This window comes from Bactrocera dorsalis, chromosome 1, assembly GCF_023373825.1.
Source record: "Bactrocera dorsalis isolate Fly_Bdor chromosome 1, ASM2337382v1, whole genome shotgun sequence".
In the NCBI taxonomy this organism is placed as follows: domain Eukaryota; kingdom Metazoa; phylum Arthropoda; class Insecta; order Diptera; family Tephritidae; genus Bactrocera; species Bactrocera dorsalis.
The window spans coordinates 97,680,785-97,707,410 of NC_064303.1; the positions used below are offsets into that span (position 1 = coordinate 97,680,785).

Genomic DNA, 26,626 nt, shown 5'->3' on the forward strand with positions numbered 1-26,626 from the left:
AGTGCTCACAGCTGGTATTTATACCAAATTGGCTCTTCATCGAATATTCCGGACGCTCTTTCTCGAAATTTCCACGTTAATCTACAAGCAGGGTAGAAATTTCTATTCTCATAGTAGCTCTCGTATGCTCTGGGTGTACATGATTAACAATATATATATTTATATGTATAGGTATGTACATACGTATTTTCAGATACAGGTATTTCTGAGTTTATAGGCGGCAAATTATTATACGAGAGAATCCAAAAATTAATTCTCTCTACTCGCTGTTCTTCAATGTCGCACAGTGGTTTATCAATTCTAGTTGAACTAAAGTAAATTATACTTGATTCTATTATTTGGAATTCCCACTTCCAGAAAATCCATTTTTTCTCATCTAAGTCATGAATATATGAAAATATATAGCTTTCAAGGATCTTTTTAGTTTAATAGATTTTCTGACTAATATCGAGAATTAAGAAACGGTCGCACATATGTATGTATATTAATTGTTGAATGGATCTCGGTAAAAAAGGGAGTATCTGAAGAAATCCAAAATTAAAGTTGTTGTAAAGCATTCGAATTGAGCTAATGTATTAGGAAAGTATTGTAAGTTCCAGCCCAAAATTTTCACAATTCCGTAAATGTTATACTGTGCTTATGTGTTTGTTACGAAGTGGAATCAAAACAAAAGAAATAACGCGAACTGCTCTATCTTTCATTCTTGAAATACATCTTTATGTATATATAGATGTGTACATCCATTTATGTATATATTTGTATGAGAGATATCTCAAACCTAATATAGGTCATTGATACTTGTACATACTTATATACATAAGTATGTGTAAATTTGTAGATACTTATAACGTATATTCGTATACTTTTTTCTCTTTAAGAGTAGATGTCTAGAGCTTCTCTCTTAAGAGAACAGGCTCTTTAAATTTGTGTGCAATGTTTAATAAAGGTGTATCGTACCCGTTTACTGATTTACAGAAATATATACATATGTATATATATGCAGATGTACATATAAGTATATATTTCTCTGTCGGCATAAAAGTATATATGTATATACGTATGAATTTATGTATCTATATGTACATAAGTAATAGAAAACTCTGGAAGTTTCTGCAATTTAAGGATAATTATTAAGTAACAGAGGAAGATTTCTACATTTTCACCATCGAATAACACTTTGTTACAATAAATATGCCCGCTCAATTTCACTAAGGGGTTAAACATACATACTTACATATGTATATAGTTAGAAGGCCGAAAAATTTTCAATGTTCCAGATTTTTTTCTGAAAAACCGTTTAAATTTATTGAACTAAAAATTTGAACACATGTTGAGACATCTTTTAATTATGTATGTACGAGTATATTTTAAGACTTAGTATTAGTTAAAATATTTATTTGGAAAGGAACTACAGCTGATCTCCGGGAGCTCCTCTCAAAAAAGACATTTTGTGGTGACCACTATGTTATGTTAAATCTAGTAATTAATTGGAGGAATAAGCAATATACGAGGTATGACAATAAAGTAATGAGACTGATTCCATGAAAAACTGTATATTTGAAAAGTAGTCCCCTTGGGCAGCTATACAGCGATTCCAGCGCGTTTTCCATGTTTCGTAACATTTCTGGAACGCTTCGACTGGGATGTCCGCGAGTACCCTCGTCACGGCCGCCTGGATGTCCGTAATCGACTCAAAATGGGTTCCTTTGATCACCGATTATTGTTTTAGGAAGCAAAAAAAGTCACAGGGTGACATGTCGGGCGAATAAGGCGGCTGTCGCAACACGGCGATCCCTTTAGAGGCCAAATACTGGGACACGCTGAGGGCGGTGTGGCACGACATGTTGTCGTGATGAAGGATCCAGTTACGAGCGATGTCTGGGCGCACCCTGTTGCCTCTTTTTCGCAATCTTTCGAGTACTTGGCAATAGTAGACTTGATTCACAGTTTTCCCCGGTGGAACGAATTCTTTGTGGACGACTCCACAGCTATCAAAAAAGGCAATAATCATCGTTGTCACCTTCGACTTGCTCATGCGAGCTTTTTTCGGGCGGGGCGCGCGCGGAGACAACCATTGTGAGCTTTGGCGTTTGGTTTCCGGGTCGTATTGGACTACCACCATACACTCTTACATAGGCTGCTATATATATTTCTGGACTAGGCAACACTAAGTGTTGCCAGGTGCAATCTGACATTTCCATTGGAAAGTTTGACATATTTAGCATAACATCACTCAGAACGTTTTGTCATTTAATCGTGAATTGTTTTATTTACAGGGAATTAAAAAATTCATCTCGGCCAAAAAATGGAATTAACTCGTGAACATTTTCGTGCAATAATTTTTCACAACTTTCGACGTGGATTATCGCGACAAGAGTGCATCGATGAACTAAAATCTTTGTATGGCTATGAAGCACCATCCTATAGCACTGTGAAAAACTGGTACAACGAATTCAATCGTGGCCGACGCTCGCTCAAAGTCGTCCAAAAACAGCCGTTGTGCCAGAAAACATCGATGCCCTACGTGAACTGATAATGCAAGACCGTCATGTAACATACCTTCAGATAGAGGCATGCCTATGAATTTCTCCCACCAGCATACATTCGATATTGCATGAACACCTGGCCGTAAAGGAGGTTTGTTCTCGTTGGATCCCGCACAATTTGACAATCGCTCAAAAAAAGGCTCGTGTGGATTGGTGTAAAAAAATGCTGAAAAAATACGATCGCGGTGCTTCAAAAGACGTTTATAAGATCGTCACAGGTGACGAATCATGGATTTATGCGTATGAGCCCGAAACAAAACACCAATCGACCGTGTGGGTCTTCTAAGACGAGCCAAATCCAACGAAAAAAAAACATTTCCGTTGATAAATATGCCTATTTTCATTATTAAGCCAGAAATATATATAACAGCCCTCGTACAATTTTAGCGTACGTTTCCAAAGCTGTTTCGCCCAATCTGGTGCAAAATTTTATCGCGACGCGTTGCTCTTGATTTCGTTTTTTTCATTTTCGTGATGAGCACTACAAACACACGTCTACTCAACTTGACGCAGCAGGCGAACTAAACAAGCCAGAGCGATGGTACATATGTATATCAATGGAAAGGGGAGGGATGCCGAAAAAAGAGAAAGGGAATTTCAAGGTCACAAGTCTACCACAAGCGCGGCAATAAAATCAGTCTCATTACTCAATTGTCAAACCTCGAAAAATTTTTGACAAAATGCCGGTTTCTACAAAAATATACGGTTGGAATTTAAAAAAAATCGAGTTTTGACCAAAATTTCGGACTGAAATTGTATATAAAAAATTGTATTAATTATTTAAACACACATTTAAGAAGCTGTTAAAATTTTAAACTAATCGGTTTAGCCGTTTTTGAGTAATGTTGGTCACCGCCTTTGAAAATACATATGTATGTATGTACCATTTCGAGAAAAATGCGTTTAAAGTTTAAAATACACTTCCAAGCACTCTAAAAGGCCTTTTCAAATATCCTCGTAACTTCGAAAGTATTCACCGGAACGATATGATTTCTGTGTGTATTCTTAAATATATGCACATTAAAAAAATAAAATAAAAAACGTCCTTTTTTTAATTTCAACCGTATATAACCCCTTAAGACAGTTGACAAACCGATGATATATTCGGTTTAATCTTTAAAGTCAACAGGAGGCATGGAAATTCTCATAAGCGGTACATAAGGGCAGAGGAAAATATTTTTGAACCAGACTCTGATCATTTTCAGACCATGGCAGTAGGACTTACTTACATACATGCGTATGTAATTATAATAAAGGGTGATTTTTTAAGAGCTTGATAACTTTTTTTAAAAAAAAAACGCATAAAATTTGCAAAATCTCATCGGTTCTTTATTTGAAACGTTAGATTGGTTCATGACATTTACTTTTTGAAGATAATTTCATTTAAATGTTGACCGCGGCTGCGTCTTAGGTGGTCCATTCGGAAAGTCCAATTTTGGGCAACTTTTTCGAGCATTTCGGCCGGAATAGCCCGAATTTCTTCGGAAATGTTGTCTTCCAAAGCTGGAATAGTTGCTGGCTTATTTCTGTAGACTTTAGACTTGACGTAGCCCCACAAAAAATAGTCTAAAGGCGTTAAATCGCATGATCTTGGTGGCCAACTTACGGGTCCATTTCTTGAGATGAATTGTTGTCCGAAGTTTTCCCTCAAAATGGCCATAGAATCGCGAGCTGTGTGGCATGTAGCGCCATCTTGTTGAAACCACATGTCAACCAAGTTCAGTTCTTCCATTTTTGGCAACAAAAAGTTTGTTAGCATCGAACGATAGCGATCGCCATTCACCGTAACGTTGCGTCCAACAGCATCTTTGAAAAAATACGGTCCAATGATTCCACCAGCGTACAAACCACACCAAACAGTGCATTTTTCGGGATGCATGGGCAGTTCTTGAACGGCTTCTGGTTGCTCTTCACCCCAAATGCGGCAATTTTGCTTATTTACGTAGCCATTCAACCAGAAATGAGCCTCATCGCTGAACAAAATTTGTCGCGAAACACATTTCGAACCGAACACTGATTTTGGTAATAAAATTCAATGATTTGCAAGCGTTGCTCGTTAGTAAGTCTATTCATGATGAAATGTCAAAGCATACTGAGCATCTTTCTCTTTGACACCATGTCTGAAATCCCACGTGATCTGTCAAATACTAATGCATGAAAATCCTAACCTCAAAAAAATCACCCGTTACTTTGAACAAAATTATATCGGTATTCTGCGTGAGACGATTGTCTCATGTCTCTAATAGTGACTATAGTAATTTAGTAATTCTGTTAGTCAGGAGTCTCATTTTGGTATTCTGGCAGTTACAGTATAGTAGTATACTGTAAAGTAGAATACCGATATTAGTTTCATTTTGGTTGAGTAGTTTTTTGTATGAATGTTAAATTTCAACTAAAAGTATGCTGTACCTCGTACATTGGAAACTATAATGAAAAGTAATTTGTACGTTTTTTTATGCAGCGTGTTGCTACAGAGTATAATAGTTTTGTTCACCTCAGAGTTGTATGTATAACCTGAAACTAATCGAGAAAGATATAGGATTATATACACATAACCCTAACATATCATATATATGGATGACGAGAAAAGTTTAAATCCGAATGACTGTCTGTCTGTCCGTCCGTGCAAGCTGTAACTTGAGTAAAATTAAGATATCTTTATGAAACTTGGTATATACATACCTAAGTATGTTCCTTGGCACCATAAGAAGTTTGGTATTGTAGATGGGCGTAATCGGACCACTGCCACCGTGCAGCGTGACACTGCCCACATGTAAGTGAAAATCTATATCTCGGGACGGAGAATACGGACGGATTTCAACTAAATTTAGTACATAAAATTCTTCAGTATTTTTTTCTTGTTACAGTTAGTATTCCCAACTCAATCACTCAATTTTAAATTTCATCTGATCCTATCACATGCCAGTGTACAAATCAAGAAAAAATTAATATAACGGTGTACAACTTTGCACGAATAATTCCTTTAAATGTTGTAACCTTATGACCAAAAATTGAAGGAAAACGGTTCAAGCCGCTTAATACTGAATATGTGGACCCCAGTACCTATGATGATTTTGAACTGAAAATATCGGTGAACGCGTGAGATATGTAAAGTAGGTAGTCGAAAATGTCTTTTCGTATTTCTAATCAAACTTCAGCTTATTTTTTTATATTTATAATGATTTTTTAATGAACCAAATATGTATGTGCCATCGGCCACTTTTTGCAATTTTTCCACTAGAGACATTGTTTCATCAGTGTAAAACTTTACTCGGCGAAAAACTACAAGTAATTTTCACGGGCTTCTCTTGAAGCCAACTTTACTCCCTTAAAGAAGTTCTGTGTTGACCGAAACAAATGGTAGTCTGATGGTGTAAGCTCAGGGCTATATGGTGGATGCATCAAAACTTCTCAGCCAAGCCAATTTCGCCGTTCTTTTTTCGATTACTTCAATCCCATCGAACACTCAGCACAACCTTTCGAGACGTCAATCCTGATTTTGCTATCATTTATTTAGCTTCACGACGCTTGTACCATGATATTTTTTGCACATTATTGTCATATTTGATCCACTTTTCATCTCCTGTTACCATTCGCTTTAGAAATGCTTCTATTTCATTTTGTTTCAGCAAAAAATCGCAAATGTTAATTCGATCCATGGTACCCAAATATCGAGATTCTGTTTGTAGCCAGCCTTTTTTAAATGATACAAAACCGTTTGATGACGATTGTTAATATCCTAAGCGATGTCTTGTCAATCTTTTGCATAATTTAATCGACTTTTTTAACGATAGGTCGTCCAGAGTGAGGTGCATCTTTCACATCGAAATTGCCAGAACAGAAGCGAGCGAACCATTGTTGATACAGCATCGTATCTGTAAACTTCACAAATTTCATTGGTGGCTTGCGTGGCAATGTTCCTTTTTTTATACAAAAATTTCACGATGTATAGTATAACAACAATTGGTTAACAGCAAAAGCAGAATACTTCGGAGAAGTCGCCAGCATTTAAATTGAGTTTAGCTTTGGCGGAGTCAAATTTTATTTTTAAATTACATGTAGTCCATTCTTTACATAACTCCTTCGCTGAAACAAGATAACGGACGCCATTTGCTTCCACTATACCGCCTTTTCTTCCACCAGCCTATTGGAGTCTTATTATTATTAAAAAATACCCTATACTTATATGAAATATGTTGGTTTAATGAAAAACGAGGTTTTCTTTTAATCACTCAATTCGTTCATTTTCTATATTTTCAGTCTTTTTTGTTTTTACATGATGTTTGCTCTAAAATACATATTTAAATTGCTAAAATTGAAGAACTAGGGCCTTAATTTAATACATTAAATTACAAAGATATCTATTTCTAAATTAATCTAGTTTAATCTACTTCCTCAACGGTGGGTCCAGTACGACCACCATTGAATCCGCCCGCTTGTTGACCGCAAGACGCTCCTTGTGCACCACCACTATGTAGTTTTGTCATGATTGGTGAACAGAGTTTGGTGAGCGTGTTCATTTTGTCTTCGTACTCTTCCTTGTCGGCCAATGTGTTGGCATCGAGCCATTTGATTGTGTCGTCACAAGCCTTCAACGCTTCGCTCTTCTCCTGAGCATTCAATTTATCACCAGCGCCGTCCAGCGCTTGTTTCACACCAAATACATAACTCTCCAAGTTATTTCTAGCCGCGATCTTATTGCGTTGTCGTTCATCTTCTTCGGCATAACGCTCCGCCTCGTTCACCATACGATCGATTTCGGCTTGAGATAGACGTCCTTTGTCGTTCTTGATGGTGATGTTCTTGGCATTTCCTGAACTCAACTCCTTCGCCGATACATTCAGAATGCCATTGGCGTCAAGATCAAAGGTAACCTCAATCTGTGGTACTCCGCGTGGAGCTGGTGGGATGCCCGATAAATCGAACGTACCCAAACGATTGTTGTCTTTGGTCATCACACGTTCACCCTCGTACACTTGGATTGTAACACCACTTTGGTTGTCCGAGTATGTTGAGAATGTTTGAGTTTGTTTGCATGGTATTCGGCAATTTCGTTCAATGATTTTCGCCATAACACCACCAGCTGTTTCGATACCCAAGGACAATGGAGCTACATCGACCAATAGCACATCTTGGATTTCACTGCTCTTGTCACCACTGAGAATAGCAGCTTGGACGGCTGCACCATACGCCACAGCCTCATCCGGGTTGATTGAAAGATTCAGACTCTTGCCACAGAAGAACGACTGTAGTAGACTCTGCACCTTTGGAATACGTGTGGAACCACCAACTAATACAATATCGTGTATCTGATTCTTGTCCATCTTCGCGTCATTCAACGCCTTCTCTACAGGGTCCAAGGTCTGACGGAATAGATCGGCACATAATTCTTCAAAGCGAGCTCGTGACACTTTCGTGTAGAAGTCCACTCCTTCGTACAGTGCATCGATTTCGATGGTGGCTTCAGTGCTCGATGATAAGGTACGCTTCGCACGTTCGGCTGCTGTTCGTAGACGACGTAATGCTCTTGGATTCGAACGCAGATCTTTTTTGTACTTTCGTTTGAACTCTTCAGCCAAGTGGTTGACCAGTCGGTTGTCAAAATCTTCACCACCAAGATGTGTGTCACCAGCGGTGGCACGCACTTCGAACAATGAACCCTCGTCAATGGTCAAGATGGATACATCAAAAGTACCACCGCCCAAATCGAAGATCAAAACATTACGTTCACCTTTCAAATTCTTATCCAGACCGTAGGCCAGGGCGGCTGCTGTGGGTTCGTTAATGATTCGGAGCACATTCAAACCAGCAATACGACCCGCATCTTTAGTCGCCTGTCTCTGTGAATCATTGAAGTATGCTGGTACTGTGATGACGGCGTCTGATACTGTTGTGCCCAGGTATGCCTCAGCGGTCTCCTTCATCTTTGTCAACACCATTGATGAGATTTCTTCTGGCGCAAAGCGTTTGTTCTCACCTTTGTACTCGACAGAGATCTTTGGTTTGCCACCATCGCTCACCACTTTAAAAGGCCAATGTTTGACATCCTCCATGATTTTCGGGTCGTCATATTTGCGTCCAATCAATCGCTTGGCGTCGAATACTGTGTTCTTTGGATTCATGGCAACCTGGTTTTTCGCCGCATCGCCAATGAGTCGTTCTGAATCTGTGAAGGCAACGTAACTGGGTGTTGTGCGGTTGCCTTGGTCATTGGCGATAATCTCCACTTTGCCATGTTGGAAGACACCAACACAGGAGTATGTTGTTCCCAAATCAATACCGATTGCTACCATTTTGCCTTGTGTTTTTCTTGTACTTATTTTTCACTATAAACTTTTTAATATTATACTTTGTAGAACTTTTAAAATTATTTATATCACTTTGTGTTAAAAACACTTTCACGTTTGTTTGTTACAATCTCTCAAAGAGTTGTTAATACCTTGCTTGCTTATTCAATTCTGAAACGAAGAGTGCTCACAGCTGGTATTTATACCAAAATGGCTCTTCATCGAATATTCCGGACGCTCTTTCTCGAAATTTCCACGCTAATCTACAAGCAGGGTGGAAATTTCGATTCTCATAGTAGCTCTCGTATGCTCTGGGTGAATATGATTAATAATATACATACAGACACAGGTATTTCTGACTTTGTAGTCGGCAAATAGTTATTTGAGAGAATCAAAAAATTAATCCTCTCTACTTACTGCTCGTTATTGCCGCACAGTGTAGTTTATCAATTCTATGTGAAGTATATAATTACTATTGATTAAATAAATGATACTAGATTCTATTAGTTGGAATCTATGTAGTATACTTCCAGAAAATATAATATTGCTCATTTAAGTCATGAATGTATGCAAATCTATAGCTTTTAGGGATCTGACTCTTCTTTGATTGTTGAGTTATTCAATCTCTACAGTGAAACTTAAATAAAATCAGGAAAAATAACAGTTTAAACTAGATTTTCTGACTAAAATCGACCTTTATGAACGGTTCCACCTATATTACTTAATTGTTTAATATTATTGGGTAAAAAAAAGGGAAGATCTGAAGAAATCCAAAATTAAAATTGTAAAGCATACAGTTTACTTTTTGGTAGTAAGTTTTTGACCAAATTTCTCACATTTCCGTTACCTTGCTATACTGTGCTTATTTGTTTGTTATGAAGAGGAATCAAAACAAAAGAAACACCGCGAACTACTCAACTACTCTATATTTCATTTTCGAAATTCATATTTATGTATATATATACATATGTATAAATTTAAGAGAAATAAACAAATATCATAGTTAAGAGTAAATCTCTAGAGCTTTGAACTCTCTCTTTAGAGTACACGCTGGTTAAATTTGTGTGCAATTTTTGATAAAGGTGTATCGTACACATTTACCGATGTACATAAATACAAACAGATGTATGCACATATATCTAATTCTCTGTCGACATAATATACTTATGTATATACAATGTATGTAAGTAATAGAAAATTGTAGAAGTTTCTGCGCTCTAAGGATAATTCTTTACTAAGGGAAGATCATCAAACAATACTCTGACCAGACTATTTCATTAAGTAGCTGAGATTATGATCATATTCAGACCATGTCAGGAGGACTTAAATATGTACATATAATAATACATACATACATAAATTATAAAACATCCGTTGTACTATTCTTGAAATTAATAATATAAACCTTTGCTATCATCTTTATATTTAATTTAATCGTTAACAAACTTTTAAGGGTTTTCGAACATAAGTGTTAATTATTATAAGTTGCCTTACTGCCTTTGTTCGATATAGCCAAAGGGAAGCTTTCCTTTTTAATGTTCGCGTTGCAGTTTTACAAATCCGAGATATTCAAAGTTAACTTAACTTAAGGGGACAAGGAATAAATACTAAAACCCATCTACATACATACTTATGTATGTAGATATCTCAATTAACACTTGAAGATACAGACATACATATGTATGTACATATATGCATGCTTATTTCGTCATATTGACCATATACTCTTATGTATGTACATAAGTATGTATTTACTAGGGAAGTCTCATGCCTCACTAGACAATGGCACTACTGTCGCAAGGGAAATTAACTATAGTAGTACATTCTTTGGACGACTATTGTAAATTATTGCTTTTGGAAGGGAAATCGCGAAGTGAAATCAAAGAATACATATATGGTTTTCGAATATATTGATTCTTCTCGTTAATTTAGGAACGTCAAAAAGCTATGGCAGAGTATAATGTGATAAAAATTCTCGTAGTAGCAGGCTATTGGTTGTTGGTGCGGGAAATAGTTGTGACAGTGGAGATTTCAAAAAATACACCGAAGGTTACATCATAGCTTGCATGAAAGAATGGCTACTGTGTTTTGGAATCCACAGAGCTCTGCGATAATTGAGCTTGCAACAACGAATTGCGAAAAAGAAATATCTCTTTAACGGAGAAAAAGCTGCTGCCAGCCCTTATTTTAGTGTATGGAAGATCGGCACAATTCGTCTTCGACAGCATGAGAAGGTACAATCTTCTATAAAAGTGTACAGCTGCTGAAATATTTCTTGTCATCAAATCAACAGTCACTCGCACGTCACTGTTGACAGTCATAACTTTGAATTCGTAGATAATTTCGTGTATTTTGAAATCAGAATAAACACCAAAAACAATATCATTCTTGAAACTGTGATAATAGGTGCTATTTTGGACTGAGAGAGCATTTGTAACGTAAACTCTTTTCTCGACGAACAAAGACCAAACTCTACAGGCCCTTCAAAACCCTTTCGCTATATTGTATCCATATGGATACACTCAACTTTGCAAGCATTTAAAAATACGCCAAGTCAAAGAATTGACTTACATTTCGACATTATACCGTTTTTTAAGACCTTATGAATCATTCTACATAAAAAACATTGGGATATTTATAAAACTGAGAATAATATAGCATTTTTAAAAATTGACTTATTATTTTTTTTTTTTTTGGGAAAGATGTTTTTTTATTTTACAAATAACATTCATATAATCGCATTTTTTTAAAAGAAAAATACACTCAGCATAAAGAAAAGTACTTATTTTAACTTTTCGCATCATTAAATTTATGGTTTAAACAAAAAAAAGCTCTGCGGATTTTTTAAACATTGCATATATCCATATGGATAAAATCATTTTATGTATGATGCTGCTATGATACAGACGTTCTTGGTTTAGCTCTGATATCATCTATTTAATTAAAAAATGCCAAGAAAATTAAAGGACGCTGAAATTGAAAAAATTTTAACTAATTTTGTCAATTCCGATGTTTCTGATTTGGACGAATCAGGAGAATCTGAAGTTATTAACAATTTATTTGGTGCACCCGATAGAAATAACAGCATTATACTAGAAGAAGTTTCTAGGGAAGGTCCATATGAGATCAACATAGAAGATATTGATGTAGACAATAACGATGAAGATGATAGGATTTTTGATATAACGGGTGATTTTTTTGAGGTTAGGATTTTCATGCATTAGTATTTGACAGATCACGTGGGATTTCAGACATGGTGTCAAAGAGAAAGATGCTCAGTATGCTTTGACATTTCATCATGAATAGACTTACTAACGAGCAACGCTTGCAAATCATTGAATTTTATTACCAAAATCAGTGTTCGGTTCGAAATGTGTTTATCGACAAATTTTGTTCAGCGATGAGGCTCATTTCTGGTTGAATGGCTACGTAAATAAGCAAAATTGCCGCATTTGGGGTGAAGAGCAACCAGAAGCCGTTCAAGAACTGCCCATGCATCCCGAAAAATGCACTGTTTGGTGTGGTTTGTACGCTGGTGGAATCATTGGACCGTATTTTTTCAAAGATGCTGTTGGACGCAACGTTACGGTGAATGGCGATCGCTATCGTTCGATGCTAACAAACTTTTTGTTGCCAAAAATGGAAGAACTGAACTTGGTTGACATGTGGTTTCAACAAGATGGCGCTACATGCCACACAGCTCGCGATTCTATGGCCATTTTGAGGGAAAACTTCGGACAACAATTCATCTCAAGAAATGGACCCGTAAGTTGGCCACCAAGATCATGCGATTTAACGCCTTTAGACTATTTTTTGTGGGGCTACGTCAAGTCTAAAGTCTACAGAAATAAGCCAGCAACTATTCCAGCTTTGGAAGACAACATTTCCGAAGAAATTCGGGCTATTCCGGCCGAAATGCTCGAAAAAGTTGCCCAAAATTGGACTTTCCGAATGGACCACCTAAGACGCAGCCGCGGTCAACATTTAAATGAAATTATCTTCAAAAAGTAAATGTCATGAACCAATCTAACGTTTCAAATAAAGAACCGATGAGATTTTGCAAATTTTATGCGTTTTTTTTTTTTAAAAAGTTATCAAGCTCTTAAAAAAGCACCCTTTAGTAGACGTAAGGTAACGTAGTTGATGGGGCAGTTGAGAAGAGTCCAATAATTTTTAACACTCCACAGGTTCCATTTAAAAAAGTTCAAGAATTTCGTTGGAAAAGAGCATCCTGGACTAGTCCAGAAACATCTTTTTCTGGAACATACCCAAAGAAAAATACAAAATTACCTGTGGAATATTTTTTAGAGTACTTTACAGAAGAATTTCTGCAACAAGTGGTATTTTCAACAAACCAGGCTTCAATTATTAAAAATGGAAAAGGCGTTAATTTAACTAAAGAACTTCTGAAATATCTAGGTCAACAAATAATGATTGGTACCATTAGTTATCCGCGTTTGGAAATGTATTGGACAATTGGTACCGTAATACCGTCATTCCCGGAAAATATGTCCAGCAAAGATTCCTTTTTGTACGAAATAATTTAAAGTTTACAACAGACCCATAAGAGGGAGACAAACTTTACAAAATTCGCCCTATTATAAACATGTTTAAAAAAAAGCGTGCGTTATTCCAAAAGATGAAAATCTTTGTGTGGATGAAATGATGGTCCCCTTTAAAGGTAGAACCTGTCTGAGACAGTATATGCCCAACAAGCCCATCAAATGGCGAATGAAGATATTTTGTCTTTGCAGCTCAAAAGGCATAGTTTACGATTTTGAAATATATCAGGGAAAAGTGAGTGGCTCAAAGCTGGGATTTTGTTCTGATATAGTGATTCATCTAGCAAAAACTATTCCTGAGGAAAAAAATTATACGCTATTTTTTGATAATTATTTTACTCCTTTGAATTTAGTATTACATTTAAGACAAAAAGGAATTTGGGCTACAGGTACTATAAGAGGAAATAGATTCGGAAAAATTAATTTAAAATATGAAAAAGAACTGAAGAAAGAAGGCCGTGGAAGTTTTGACTATCGTGTCGAAAGATAATATTTTTCTTCTCAGATGGTTAGATGGGGGCATTGTACAACTTGTGTCATCAATCCATGGCCATGAACCCGTGAGTAAAGTCTCCCGATTTTCTTCTGAAAAAAAGAAAAATATTGAAATAATACAACCAAGTATTGTATCAGAGTACAATATCAATATGGGAGGAGTAGATAAAATGGATTTCCTCCAGCTTTATACAGAGTTTCGATAAGATGTAGGAAGTGGACTCTAAAGATTTTTGAACATTTCATTGATTTGGCGGTGTGTAACTCGTGGTTAGAGTATCGAATGGACCACGAAAATAACAACCCGAAGAATAAGTATATGGACCTATTGAGCTTTCGCAGCGATATAGCAAATGGGCTTTTAGCTCGGTCCAATCAACAGGCATGTTCCCGTAAAAGAGGACGCCCAACGTCAAGCCTAAATCAAGATATTCCTATTACTCCCACGACCACAAACAAAAAGCGTATTACTACTGCCTCAATTTCTTTACGATATGACGGAAATCAACATTGGCCGGAACACACAACAGACAAGGGAAGATGCAAAATAAAAGGATGTAAGGGTCAAACAAGATACAGATGCTCAAAGTGTAATGTTTTGCTGTGCATTCCCAACGGATCAAGAAATTGCTTCAAAGAATATCATTATTTATGAAATATATGAATTATTAGTCAGATATTATTACTTCCTTTAGATTATATGCATGTTAAAAAAGTTTTTTCAATCAATTCCAATAGAATCTTTTCCAGAACCTGTTCAATGCAACCGGGTTTTAGAAAAGGCTTCATTAGAACTAATTTTAAAAAATATTCTTGTAACGTTTAGCCTCTTTTTATATTGTAATAATTTAAGTATGTAAGCTTTCTCAGTATTTGCTTTTATTGTAATAAATGAATTTTAAGTTTTATAACTTCTTAAATAAATAAAAACTTACAAAAAACACACTAGCATTTTTTACTTCTGAATATATAATAAGCATTTTTCTTTACCATAAACGAAGTATGTATCCATATGGATACAGTCCAAAAAACACATTTGTGATAATTTTTTTTTTTCAAACCGAGCATTGATTGTTGTTGTTAGGGCCAACTATAGTAAACACTGAAAAAATTGGATTTGCAACTGAGTAAAAACTTGTAGCGAAAGGGATAATATTGGGCGGAGGCATGGACAATGACATTATCTGGTGAGTCAGCCTTAGAAGTGTCCGAGTAAAAGGTTGTGTGGAATATTTATGTATGGTCCTTTGCGCATTGGCAACGGAGAGTACCGCAGTCGATGGAACGATGATATATGTATGTACATATATATGAGATATACGGCGCCATTGACATAGTTCAGTGATTCAAGAGACAGCGGCTGCGCTGATTAGGTCATTTTGACTGGATGGAAGAAAGAAGGACATAGCTGCACTAGGTATCTCGAATTGCCAAATAGCGACAAGAGGAACTGACTGGTGCTGTAATTGACTCGGCTATTACCTCATTAGCGATATCTACGCCAGTAAAGAAGAAGTGAAAGAAATCAGAGCATCGTTTATCAAGTCTGTATATCAAGTTAGAAAGATACCGTATGAGAGAAATAAATCGCAAGTTTTCAAAATTTTCTGTTTTAGTTTATTATTCCTATTATAATAAAAAACAATATTCACAAAACAACAAGATATCTGAATACATTTTCAATCACAGGAGATAACTCAATATACATACTTATCATGACCTAATCACCACTTTATTATTGCTGTTAAAAAAGGAGCAAGGCCTTTCAATTTTTAATTCCCTAGTTTAATACATAAATTGTTTACAAAACTTTTACTAATACATATGTATGTAAACCTCTAGAATCTAAATCTTCCGTAAAGAAGGTTATCTACTTGCTATGCTTGCCCCGATACTTACTTGTTTTATATGCAAATAAGGCTTTCTAAACACACTCCCAAATAATTACGACCCCATATCATTGTACATATTAAATTTCTTACCAAACAGAATACACATGATAACTTGCCTCTGAAAGACCTATTTAAACTTACCCGAACGTATGTATGTATGTTTGAAATTAAATAAATTATTAGTGCAATGAAACAACAAAATTTTCTTTTAAATATTCAATTTGTTCATGTTCTATATTTTCAGTCTTTTTTGTTTTTACATATTTTTTCTAAAATTAATTGGATCTTATTTTTTTTAAAAACTACATAATGCCTCATGGCTACGTTCTTAAAATAATACATTAAATCAAAGATTTATTTCTAAAATAATCTAGTTTAATCTACTTCCTCAACAGTGGGTCCAGTACGACCACCATTGAATCCGCCCGCTTGTTGACCGCAAGACGCTCCTTGTGCACCACCACTATGTAGTTTTGTCATGATTGGTGAACAGAGTTTGGTGAGCGTGTTCATTTTGTCTTCGTACTCTTCCTTGTCGGCCAATGTGTTGGCATCGAGCCATTTGATTGTGTCGTCACAAGCCTTCAACGCTTCGCTCTTCTCCTGAGCATTCAATTTATCACCAGCGCCGTCCAACGCTTGTTTCACACCAAATACATAACTCTCCAAGTTATTTCTAGCCGCGATCTTATTGCGTTGTCGTTCATCTTCTTCGGCATAACGTTCCGCCTCGTTCACCATACGATCGATTTCGGCTTGTGATAGACGTCCTTTGTCGTTCTTGATGGTGATGTTCTTGGCATTTCCTGAACTCAACTCCTTCGCCGATACATTCAGAATGCCATTGGCGTCCAGATCAAAGGTAACCTCAATCTGTGGTACTCCGCGTGGAGCTGGTGGTATGCCCGATAAATCGAAAGTACCCAAACGATTGTTGTCTTTGGTCATCACACGTTCACCCTCGTACACCTGGATTGTGACACCACTTTGGTTGTCTGAGTATGTTGAGAATGTTTGAGTTTGTTTGCATGGTATTCGGCAATTTCGTTCAATGATTTTCGCCATAACACCACCAGCAGTTTCGATACCCAAGGACAATGGGGCTACATCGACCAATAGCACATCTTGGATTTCACTGCTCTTGTCACCACTTAAAATAGCAGCTTGAACGGCTGCACCATATGCTACTGCCTCATCCGGGTTGATTGAAAGATTTAGACTCTTGCCACAGAAGAACGACTGTAGTAGACTCTGCACCTTTGGAATACGTGTGGAACCACCAACCAATACAATATCGTGTATCTGATTCTTGTCCATTTTCGCGTCATTCAACGCCTTCTCTACAGGGTCCAAGGTCTGACGGAATAGATCGGCACACAATTCTTCAAAGCGAGCTCTTGACACTTTCGTGTAGAAGTCCACTCCTTCGTATAGTGCATCGATTTCAATGGTGGCTTCGGTGCTCGATGATAAGGTACGCTTCGCACGTTCGGCTGCTGTTCGTAGACGACGTAATGCTCTTGGATTCGAACGCAGATCTTTTTTGTACTTTCGTTTGAACTCTTCAGCCAAGTGGTTCACCAGTCGGTTGTCAAAGTCTTCGCCACCAAGATGTGTGTCACCAGCGGTGGCACGCACTTCGAACAATGAACCCTCGTCAATGGTCAAGATGGATACATCAAAAGTACCACCACCCAAATCGAAGATCAGAACATTACGTTCACCTTTCAAATTCTTATCCAGACCGTAGGCCAGGGCGGCTGCTGTGGGTTCGTTAATGATTCGTAGCACATTCAAACCAGCAATACGACCAGCATCCTTAGTCGCCTGTCTTTGTGAATCATTGAAGTATGCTGGTACTGTGATGACGGCGTCTGATACTGTTGTGCCCAGGTATGCCTCAGCGGTCTCCTTCATCTTTGTCAACACCATTGATGAGATTTCTTCTGGCGCAAAGCGTTTGTTCTCACCTTTGTACTCGACAGAGATCTTTGGCTTGCCACCATCGCTCACCACTTTAAAAGGCCAATGTTTGACATCCTCCATGATTTTCGGGTCGTCATATTTGCGTCCAATCAATCGCTTGGCGTCGAATACTGTGTTCTTTGGATTCATGGCAACCTGGTTTTTCGCCGCATCGCCAATGAGTCGTTCTGAATCTGTGAAGGCAACGTAACTGGGTGTTGTGCGGTTGCCTTGGTCATTGGCGATAATCTCCACTTTGCCATGTTGGAAGACACCAACACAGGAGTATGTTGTTCCCAAATCAATACCGATTGCTACCATTTTGACTTGTGTTTTTCTTGTACTTATTTTTCACTATAAACTTTTTAATATTATACTTTGTAGAACTTTTATAATTATTTATATCACTTTGTGTTAAAAACACTTTCACGTTTGTTTGTTACAATCTCTCAAAGAGTTGTTAATACTTTGCTTGCTTATTCAATTCTGAAACGAAGAGTGCTCACAGCTGGTATTTATACCAAAATGGCTCTTCATCGAATATTCCGGATGCTCTTTCTCGAAATTTCCACGCTAATCTACAAGCAGGGTGGAAATTTCGATTCTCATAGTAGCTCTCGTATGCTCTGGGTGAATATGATTAATAATATATGTACATGTGTACATACAAATACAGGTATTTCTGACTTTATAGCCGGCAAATAATTTTATGAGAGAAATTTGAAATTTGGTTCAGTATGACGAACTCTCTTCTCTATATGTACATATGTATATTTGCGAATGTGTTTATTCTTATCGCTGAAATATTTAAGTATGAGAAAACTTGTGTGAGTAATTCTCTTTCGCGCTGTCTTTTGGTATGAAGCACAGTAAAGCGGTTTAGTTTTAAAAAGTTAAAACTAATGGGAATTGAAGGAATCTTAGTTTAAAGTAAATTGTTGACTAGTTTAATTTTAAAATATAAAAATGTTGAAGTCTGCTTCTGGTATCACCTTATAGTGGAACTGCCTCTATTTTTAACATTTTCTGACTGAATTACCACCAAGTTTGTTACATAGTCATATATGTATGTATATTTGTAATACAAATGAACTGATTTGGGTGAGAGTAAGTGATTATTTGCTCTCTTTAAGTTTTGTGATTAACTGAGTGGTGATGAAAAAGCAGAGCGACATTATCTCTTAGATAGTGTAGTAGACGTTATAATTACGTACATAAATATGTGCTACGCATATACAGCTTTTTGATACAATATACACTTTCTTATGTACAGTTGTATGTGGAAATTACGAAAAAAAGTATCTGGAAATTTCTTCTTTAGTTTTACTTCGAAAGAAAAAGTCAAAGCGAATACATACATACATAAGTATTTAATTTATTTTACTTCAACCAAAAACCTTAAATATGCAAATACATATGTATGTACATACATATGTGTGTATGTACATATTTTTGAAGATTACCAATTATTATAAATTTTTTTATTAATTAATATCAATGACCTGACCAATGGAAGAAATGGAATTTAGTCCAATTCATAATACATAACTGCCGATAGAATTCATTACGATTACACCCATTTTTTTTCTGAAAAATAAAATGCTAAAAGTAAATATTCCCACTAAGATTTGCTAATATCATGTCACGTGTCAGTTCAGATGTGTAAGAAATTTCAAACTAATTTGTAACAAGTTACCGCCTGCTTGAGCAGACAGACAGACCTTTGAAATACGCCTCCTCATGAGATCATTGACATATAGTAAATGTGAGCTGGTATAACAATGTATGCTATTCAACTACAAAATATACAACCACTACTTAAGTACATCGCAAGCTCCCCCCAACTGGCGATTTCAAAAGGAACGTTTCTTCTAATCGGAAATATTTTTGTTTTTAAAGAAATACTCTCCTGAATACGTATAGACATTATAAACTTAGTACTGCTGCGCTTACGAGATTGTGTGGATAATTTTGTACACATTTATTTCTTTCTTTTTTGATTATTTATTTCACAAAAGAAGTCTGGAGATAAGATGCTTTATTGCTGTAAGCGATTCGTGATCACAGATTGCTAAATCTGACAAAAATCATGGAACAATTTCCTCAATTTATCAATCGTAACACAAGCTGATGAAAGAAGCATTATCTTGTGCGGGAACAGTTAACAAACTAATAGTACTTGGCCGTTGAAGATTTGCCGTAAAACTTATGAAGCCACCGTTTTTGTCAACGGTGTTTTCCCATCAGAAAACAATGTTTTATCTTAAGACAAAATGTGCTTTTTCACCATTCTAAGCAAATATAATCGATGTGGCGTCACCTTTATTGTCAAAGGACTTTCGGATGAGCCCATGTATTATTTATTATAAAAACTTTTTAAAATTTTCAGATAAGTATTATGGTCATTTTAACAGAACTTTCTAGAAGTGGTTAGAAAATGATCGAAAATCAAGGCAGATTAATCATAAGAGTTTGTCGATAGATACCAGTTTAGTTAATTATTTCAAGGTAGTAAATTTTAATAAACTGGAAATTTGTATCTACGAAAACATGTTCAATATTAAACTTTATTTGAAAAATTGCTTACATACATACATAAGTATAAAGATGAGGATTTCATTAAATAGAAGAGGTGCTAAAAGTGTTCGACACTACGAAATTTTATAAACACCATTCATAATTTTTGCATTATGACACTCGATTGTGTTTATGAAAAGTTACTTATGTATGTAGACAGCCAAATTGTATGTAAATATGTATGTACTATGCACCAAGAAACGATACAAATTTAGTATGAAAATGCGACTTTTTAAAATTAGTAGTCTATTAAAAATGTATCTAAGGTCTAATCTAAGTATGTATGGAGAGCCTCAGGATTAATAAACCTCTAAAAATTTTAATTTTAAATTCTAAAAATGCACTGATTTTCAAAATATCTCATAAATTACTAAGTAGTTATAATGAATATTCGTAGTATATTTTATGTCCCACCGATTATACAAATATCTAGTATAATTTTAACAAATCTTTATGAAATATGTATATGTATCATCGTTAAACATATTATGTATGTATGTATATATGTACATATGTACAATCTGCTCTTTGTAAAAGAATTTCTAGACTGAAAATATGTACGAAAAAAATATACATATACATATACATATAGTACATACATACATAAGTATATACATACATACATACATTATATCTTGAATCCTGACCTTTCTTAACTTTTGTTCTCAATTATTAATAACTTTTATTTCAGTAAAAAGAATTCTCTGCTGAGTTTGCTCTTAAATAAATACATAAGTATGTATGTACTACTTGTATATACTTTATTGATTCATTTGAAGGTAGTTCCATCATGTTCGTGTGTACACACTTACATATTTGTGTATCTGAGTACGGTAGTACAAACAGCCAGAGAGAATTCGTTACATTGAAACAAATTTCACCTAGCTAGTAGATTGGTGTGGAAATTTCGAGAAAGAGCATCCGGAATATTCGATGAAGAGCCATTTTGGTATAAATACCAGCTGTGAGCGCTCTTCGTTTCAGAATTGAATAAGCAAGCAAAGTATTAACAACTCTTTGAGAGATTGTAACAAACAAACGTGAAAGTGTTTTTAACACAAAGTGATATAAATAAATTATTTTAAAAGTTCTACAAAGTATATTATTAAAAAGTTGATAGTGAAAAATAAGTACAAGAAAAACACAAGTCAAAATGGTAGCAATTGGTATTGATTTGGGAACAACATACTCCTGTGTTGGTGTCTTCCAACATGGCAAAGTGGAGATTATCGCCAATGACCAAGGCAACCGCACAACACCCAGTTACGTTGCCTTCACAGATTCAGAACGACTCATTGGCGATGCGGCGAAAAACCAGGTTGCCATGAATCCAAAGAACACAGTATTCGACGCCAAACGATTGATTGGACGCAAATATGACGATCCGAAAATCATGGAGGATGTCAAACATTGGCCTTTTAAAGTGGTGAGCGATGGTGGCAAACCAAAGATCTCTGTCGAGTACAAAGGTGAGAACAAACGCTTTGCACCAGAAGAAATCTCATCAATGGTGTTGACCAAGATGAAGGAGACAGCTGAAGCATACCTAGGCACAACAGTATCAGACGCCGTCATCACAGTACCAGCATACTTCAATGATTCACAGAGACAGGCGACTAAGGATGCGGGTCGTATTGCTGGTTTGAATGTGCTACGAATCATTAACGAACCCACAGCAGCCGCCCTGGCCTACGGTCTGGATAAGAATTTGAAAGGTGAACGTAATGTTCTGATCTTCGATTTGGGTGGTGGTACTTTTGATGTATCCATCTTGACCATTGACGAGGGTTCATTGTTCGAAGTGCGTGCCACCGCTGGTGACACACATCTTGGTGGCGAAGACTTTGACAACCGACTGGTGAACCACTTGGCTGAAGAGTTCAAACGAAAGTACAAAAAAGATCTGCGTTCGAATCCAAGAGCATTACGTCGTCTACGAACAGCAGCCGAACGTGCGAAGCGTACCTTATCATCGAGCACCGAAGCCACCATTGAAATCGATGCACTATACGAAGGAGTGGACTTCTATACAAAAGTGTCAAGAGCTCGCTTTGAAGAATTGTGTGCCGATCTATTCCGTCAGACTTTGGACCCCGTGGAGAAGGCGTTGAATGACGCGAAAATGGACAAGAATCAGATACACGATATTGTATTGGTTGGTGGTTCCACACGTATTCCAAAGGTGCAGAGCTTACTACAGTCGTTCTTCTGTGGCAAGAGTCTGAATCTTTCAATCAACCCGGATGAGGCTGTGGCGTATGGTGCAGCCGTCCAAGCTGCTATTTTAAGTGGTGACAAGAGCAGTGAAATCCAAGATGTGCTATTGGTCGATGTGGCACCATTGTCCTTGGGTATCGAAACAGCTGGTGGTGTTATGGCGAAAATCATTGAACGAAATTGCCGAATACCATGCAAACAAACTCAAACATTCTCAACATACTCAGACAACCAAAGTGGTGTTACAATCCAAGTGTACGAGGGTGAGCGTGTGATGACCAAAGACAACAATCGTTTGGGTACTTTCGATTTATCGGGCATACCACCAGCTCCACGCGGAGTACCACAGATTGAGGTTACCTTTGATCTGGACGCTAATGGTATTCTCAATGTATCAGCGAAGGAGTTGAGTTCAGGAAATGCCAAGAACATCACCATCAAGAACGACAAAGGACGTCTATCACAAGCCGAAATCGATCGTATGGTGAACGAGGCGGAACGTTATGCCGAAGAAGACGAACGACAACGCAATAAGATCGCGGCTAGAAATAACTTGGAGAGTTATGTATTTGGTGTGAAACAAGCGCTGGACGGCTCTGGTGATAAATTGAATGGTCAGGAGAAGAGCGAAGCGTTGAAGGCTTGTGACGACACAATCAAATGGCTCGATGCCAACACATTGGCCGACAAGGAAGAGTACGAAGACAAAATGAACACGCTCACCAAACTCTGTTCACCAATCATGACAAAACTACATAGTGGTGGTGCACAAGGAGCGTCTTGCGGTCAACAAGCGGGCGGATTCAATGGTGGTCGTACTGGACCCACTGTTGAGGAAGTAGATTAAACTAGATTATTTTAGAAATAAATCTTTGATTTAATGTATTATTTTAAGAACGTAGCCATGAGGCATTATGTAGTTTTTAAAGAAAATAAGATCTAATTAATTTTAGAAAAAATACTTATGTAAAAACAAAAAAGACTGAAAATATAGAACATGAACAAATTGAATATTTAAAAGAAAATTTTGTTGTTTCATTGCACTAATAATTTATTTCATTTCAAACATACATACATACGTTCGGGTAAGTTTAAATAGGTCTTTCAGAGGCAAGTTATCATGTGTATTCTGTTTGGTAAGAAATTTAATATGTACAATGATATGGGGTCGTAATTATTTGGGAGTGTGTTTAGAAAGCCTTATTTGCATATAAAACAAGTAAATATCGGGGCAAGCAAGTAGATAACTTTCTTTACGGAAGATTTAGATTCTAGAGGTTTACATATGTATTAGTAAGAGTTTTGTAAACAATCTATGTATTAAACTAGGGAATTAAAAATTGAAAGGCCTTGCTCCTTTTTTAACAGCAATAATAAAGTGGTGATTAGGTCATGATAAGTATGTATATTGAGTTATCTCCTGTGATTGAAAATGTATTCAAATATCTTGTTGTTTTGTGAATATTGTTTTTTATTATAATAGGAATAATAAACTAAAACAGAAAATTTTGAAAAGTTGCGATTTATTTCTCTCTGAAGTATCTTTCTAACTCGATATATGTACATAATTGACGAAACGACGCTCTGATTTCTTTCACTTCTTCTGAGGTAATAGCCGAGTCAATTACAGCACCAGTCAGTTCCTCTTGTCGCTATTTGGCAATTCGAGACACCAAGTGCAGCCATGTCCTTCTCTCTTCCATCCAGTCAAAATGACCTAGTCAGCGCAGCCGCTGTCTCTTGAATCGCTGAACCATGTCAATGGCGCCGTATATCTCATACATACTTATATCATCGTTCCATCGACTGCGGCACTCTCCGTTGCCAATGCGCAAAGGACTATAAATATTCCACAAAACCTTTTTCTCGGACACTTCCAAGGCTGACTCATCAGATAATGTCATTGTCCATGCCTCCGTCCAATATTATGAAGGGCCTGTAGAGTTTGGTCTTTGTTCGTCGAGAAAGGAGTTTACGTTACAAATGTTCTCTCAGTCCAAAATAGCACCTATTATCAGAGTTTCAAAAGTGATATTGTTTTTGGTGTTTATTTTGATTTCAAAATACACGAAATTATCTACGAATTCAAAGTTATGACTGTGACGTGCGAGCGATTGTTGATTTGATGACAGGAGATATTTCAGCAGCTGTACACTTTTATAGAAGATTGTACCTTCTCATGCTGTCGAAGACGAATTGTGTCGATCTTCCATACACTAAAATAAGGGCTGGCAACAGTTTTTTCTCCGTTAAGGTGATATTTCTTTTTCGCAATTCGTTGTTGCAAGCTCAATTAGCACAGAGCTCTGTAAACTTGTGGATTCCAAAACACAGTAGCCATTCTTTCATGCAAGCTACTACGTAACCTTCGGTGTCTTTTTTGAGATCTCCACTGTCACATCTCCCGCACCAACAACCAATAGCCTGCTACTACGAGAATTTTTATCACATTAGACGTTCCTAAACGAACGCGAAGAATCAATATATTCGAAATCCATATATTCTTTGATTTCACTTCGCGATTTCCCTTCCAAAAGCAATAATTTACAATAGTCGTCCAAAGAATGTACTACTATAGTTAATTTCCCTTGCGACAGTAGTGCCATTGTCTAGTGAGGCATGAGACTTCCCTAGTAAATACGTATGTATGTACATACATAAGAGTATATGGTCAATACGACGAAATAAGCATGTATATATGTATGTACATATATAAGTATGTATCTTCAAGTGTTAATTGAGACATCTACATACATACATTCATAAGTACATACTTATGTAGATGGGTTTTGGTATTTATTCCTTATCCCCCTGAGTAAGTTAACTTTGAATATCTCTGATTTGTAAAACTGCAACGCTAATATTAGCAAGTAAGGAAAGGCTAAGTTCGGGTGTCACCGAACATTTTATACTCTCGCATGATAAAGTGATAATCGAGATTTCATTATCCGTCATTTACATATTTTTTTATTTTGCTGCAAAATTAATTAGATTAGTAGTTCCTGAGATATGGTTTTTGGTCCATAAGTTGGCGACGCCACGCCCATTTTCAATTTAAAAAAAAGCCTGGGTGCAGCTTCCTTCTGCCATTTCTTCCGTAAAATTTAGTGTTTCTGACGTTTTTTGGTAGTCGGTTAACGCACTTTTAGTGATTTTCAACATAACCTTTGTATGAGAGGTGGGCGTGGTTATTATCCGATTTCTTCCATTTTTGAACTGTATATGGAAATGCCTGAAGAAAACGACTCTATAGAGTTTGGTTGACATACATAGCTATAGTAGTTTCCGAGATATGTACAAAAAACTTAGTAGGGGGCGGGGCCACGCCCTCTTTTCCAAAAAAATTACGTCCAAATATGCCCCTCCCTAATGCGATCCCTTGTGCCAAATTTCACTTTAATATCTTTATTTATGGCCTAGTTAGACACTTTATAGGTTTTCGGTTTTCGCCATTTTGTGGGCGTGGCAGTGGGCCGATTTTGCCCATCTTCGAACTTAACCTTCTTATGGAGCCAAGAAATACGTGTACCAAGTTTCATCATGATATCTCAATTTTTACTCAAGTTACAGCTTGCACGGACGGACGGACGGACAGACAGACATCCGGATTTCAACTCTACTTGTCACCCTGATCATTTTGGTATATATAACCCTATATCTGACTCTTTTAGTTTTAGGACTTACAAACAACTGTTATGTGAACAAAACTATAATACTTTCCTTGGCAACTTTGTTGCGAGAGTATAAAAAGGAAAGCCTCTCTTTGGCTATATCGAACAAAGCCAGTAAGACACCTTATAACAATTAACAGTTAAGTTCGAAAACCCCTAAAACTTTGTTAAAGATTAAATTAAATACATACATGTAAAGATGATACTAAAGGTTTACATTATTAATTTCAAGAATAGAACAGCGGATGTTTTATAATTTATGTATTATTTTACAAATGTATGTACTTAAGTCCTCCTGACATGGTCTGAATATGATCATAATCTGAGCTACTTAAGGAAATAGCGTGGTCAAAGCATTGTTTGATGGTCCTCCCTTAGTAAAGAATTATCCTTAGAGCGCAGAAACTTCTACAA

General features: G+C 36.6%; 3 protein-coding genes across 3 annotated transcripts; 1 reads left to right on the top strand and 2 right to left on the bottom strand.

Annotated features, from left to right (window-relative positions):
* Window positions 1-6,763: 6,763 nt before the first annotated feature.
* LOC125775806 (heat shock protein 70-like) lies at window positions 6,764-8,945 on the bottom strand. Its single transcript, XM_049446622.1, has one exon. It carries the CDS (start codon window positions 8,837-8,839, stop codon window positions 6,929-6,931), a length of 1,911 nt encoding a protein of 636 aa, XP_049302579.1. The 5' UTR covers window positions 8,840-8,945; the 3' UTR covers window positions 6,764-6,928.
* Window positions 8,946-15,983: 7,038 nt separating this feature from the next.
* Window positions 15,984-18,244, bottom strand: LOC125775802 (heat shock protein 70-like). Its single transcript, XM_049446617.1, has one exon. It carries the CDS (start codon window positions 18,066-18,068, stop codon window positions 16,158-16,160), a length of 1,911 nt encoding a protein of 636 aa, XP_049302574.1. The 5' UTR covers window positions 18,069-18,244; the 3' UTR covers window positions 15,984-16,157.
* Window positions 18,245-21,296: 3,052 nt separating this feature from the next.
* LOC125775801 (heat shock protein 70-like) lies at window positions 21,297-23,566 on the top strand. Its single transcript, XM_049446616.1, has one exon. It carries the CDS (start codon window positions 21,478-21,480, stop codon window positions 23,386-23,388), a length of 1,911 nt encoding a protein of 636 aa, XP_049302573.1. The 5' UTR covers window positions 21,297-21,477; the 3' UTR covers window positions 23,389-23,566.
* Window positions 23,567-26,626: the final 3,060 nt, after the last annotated feature.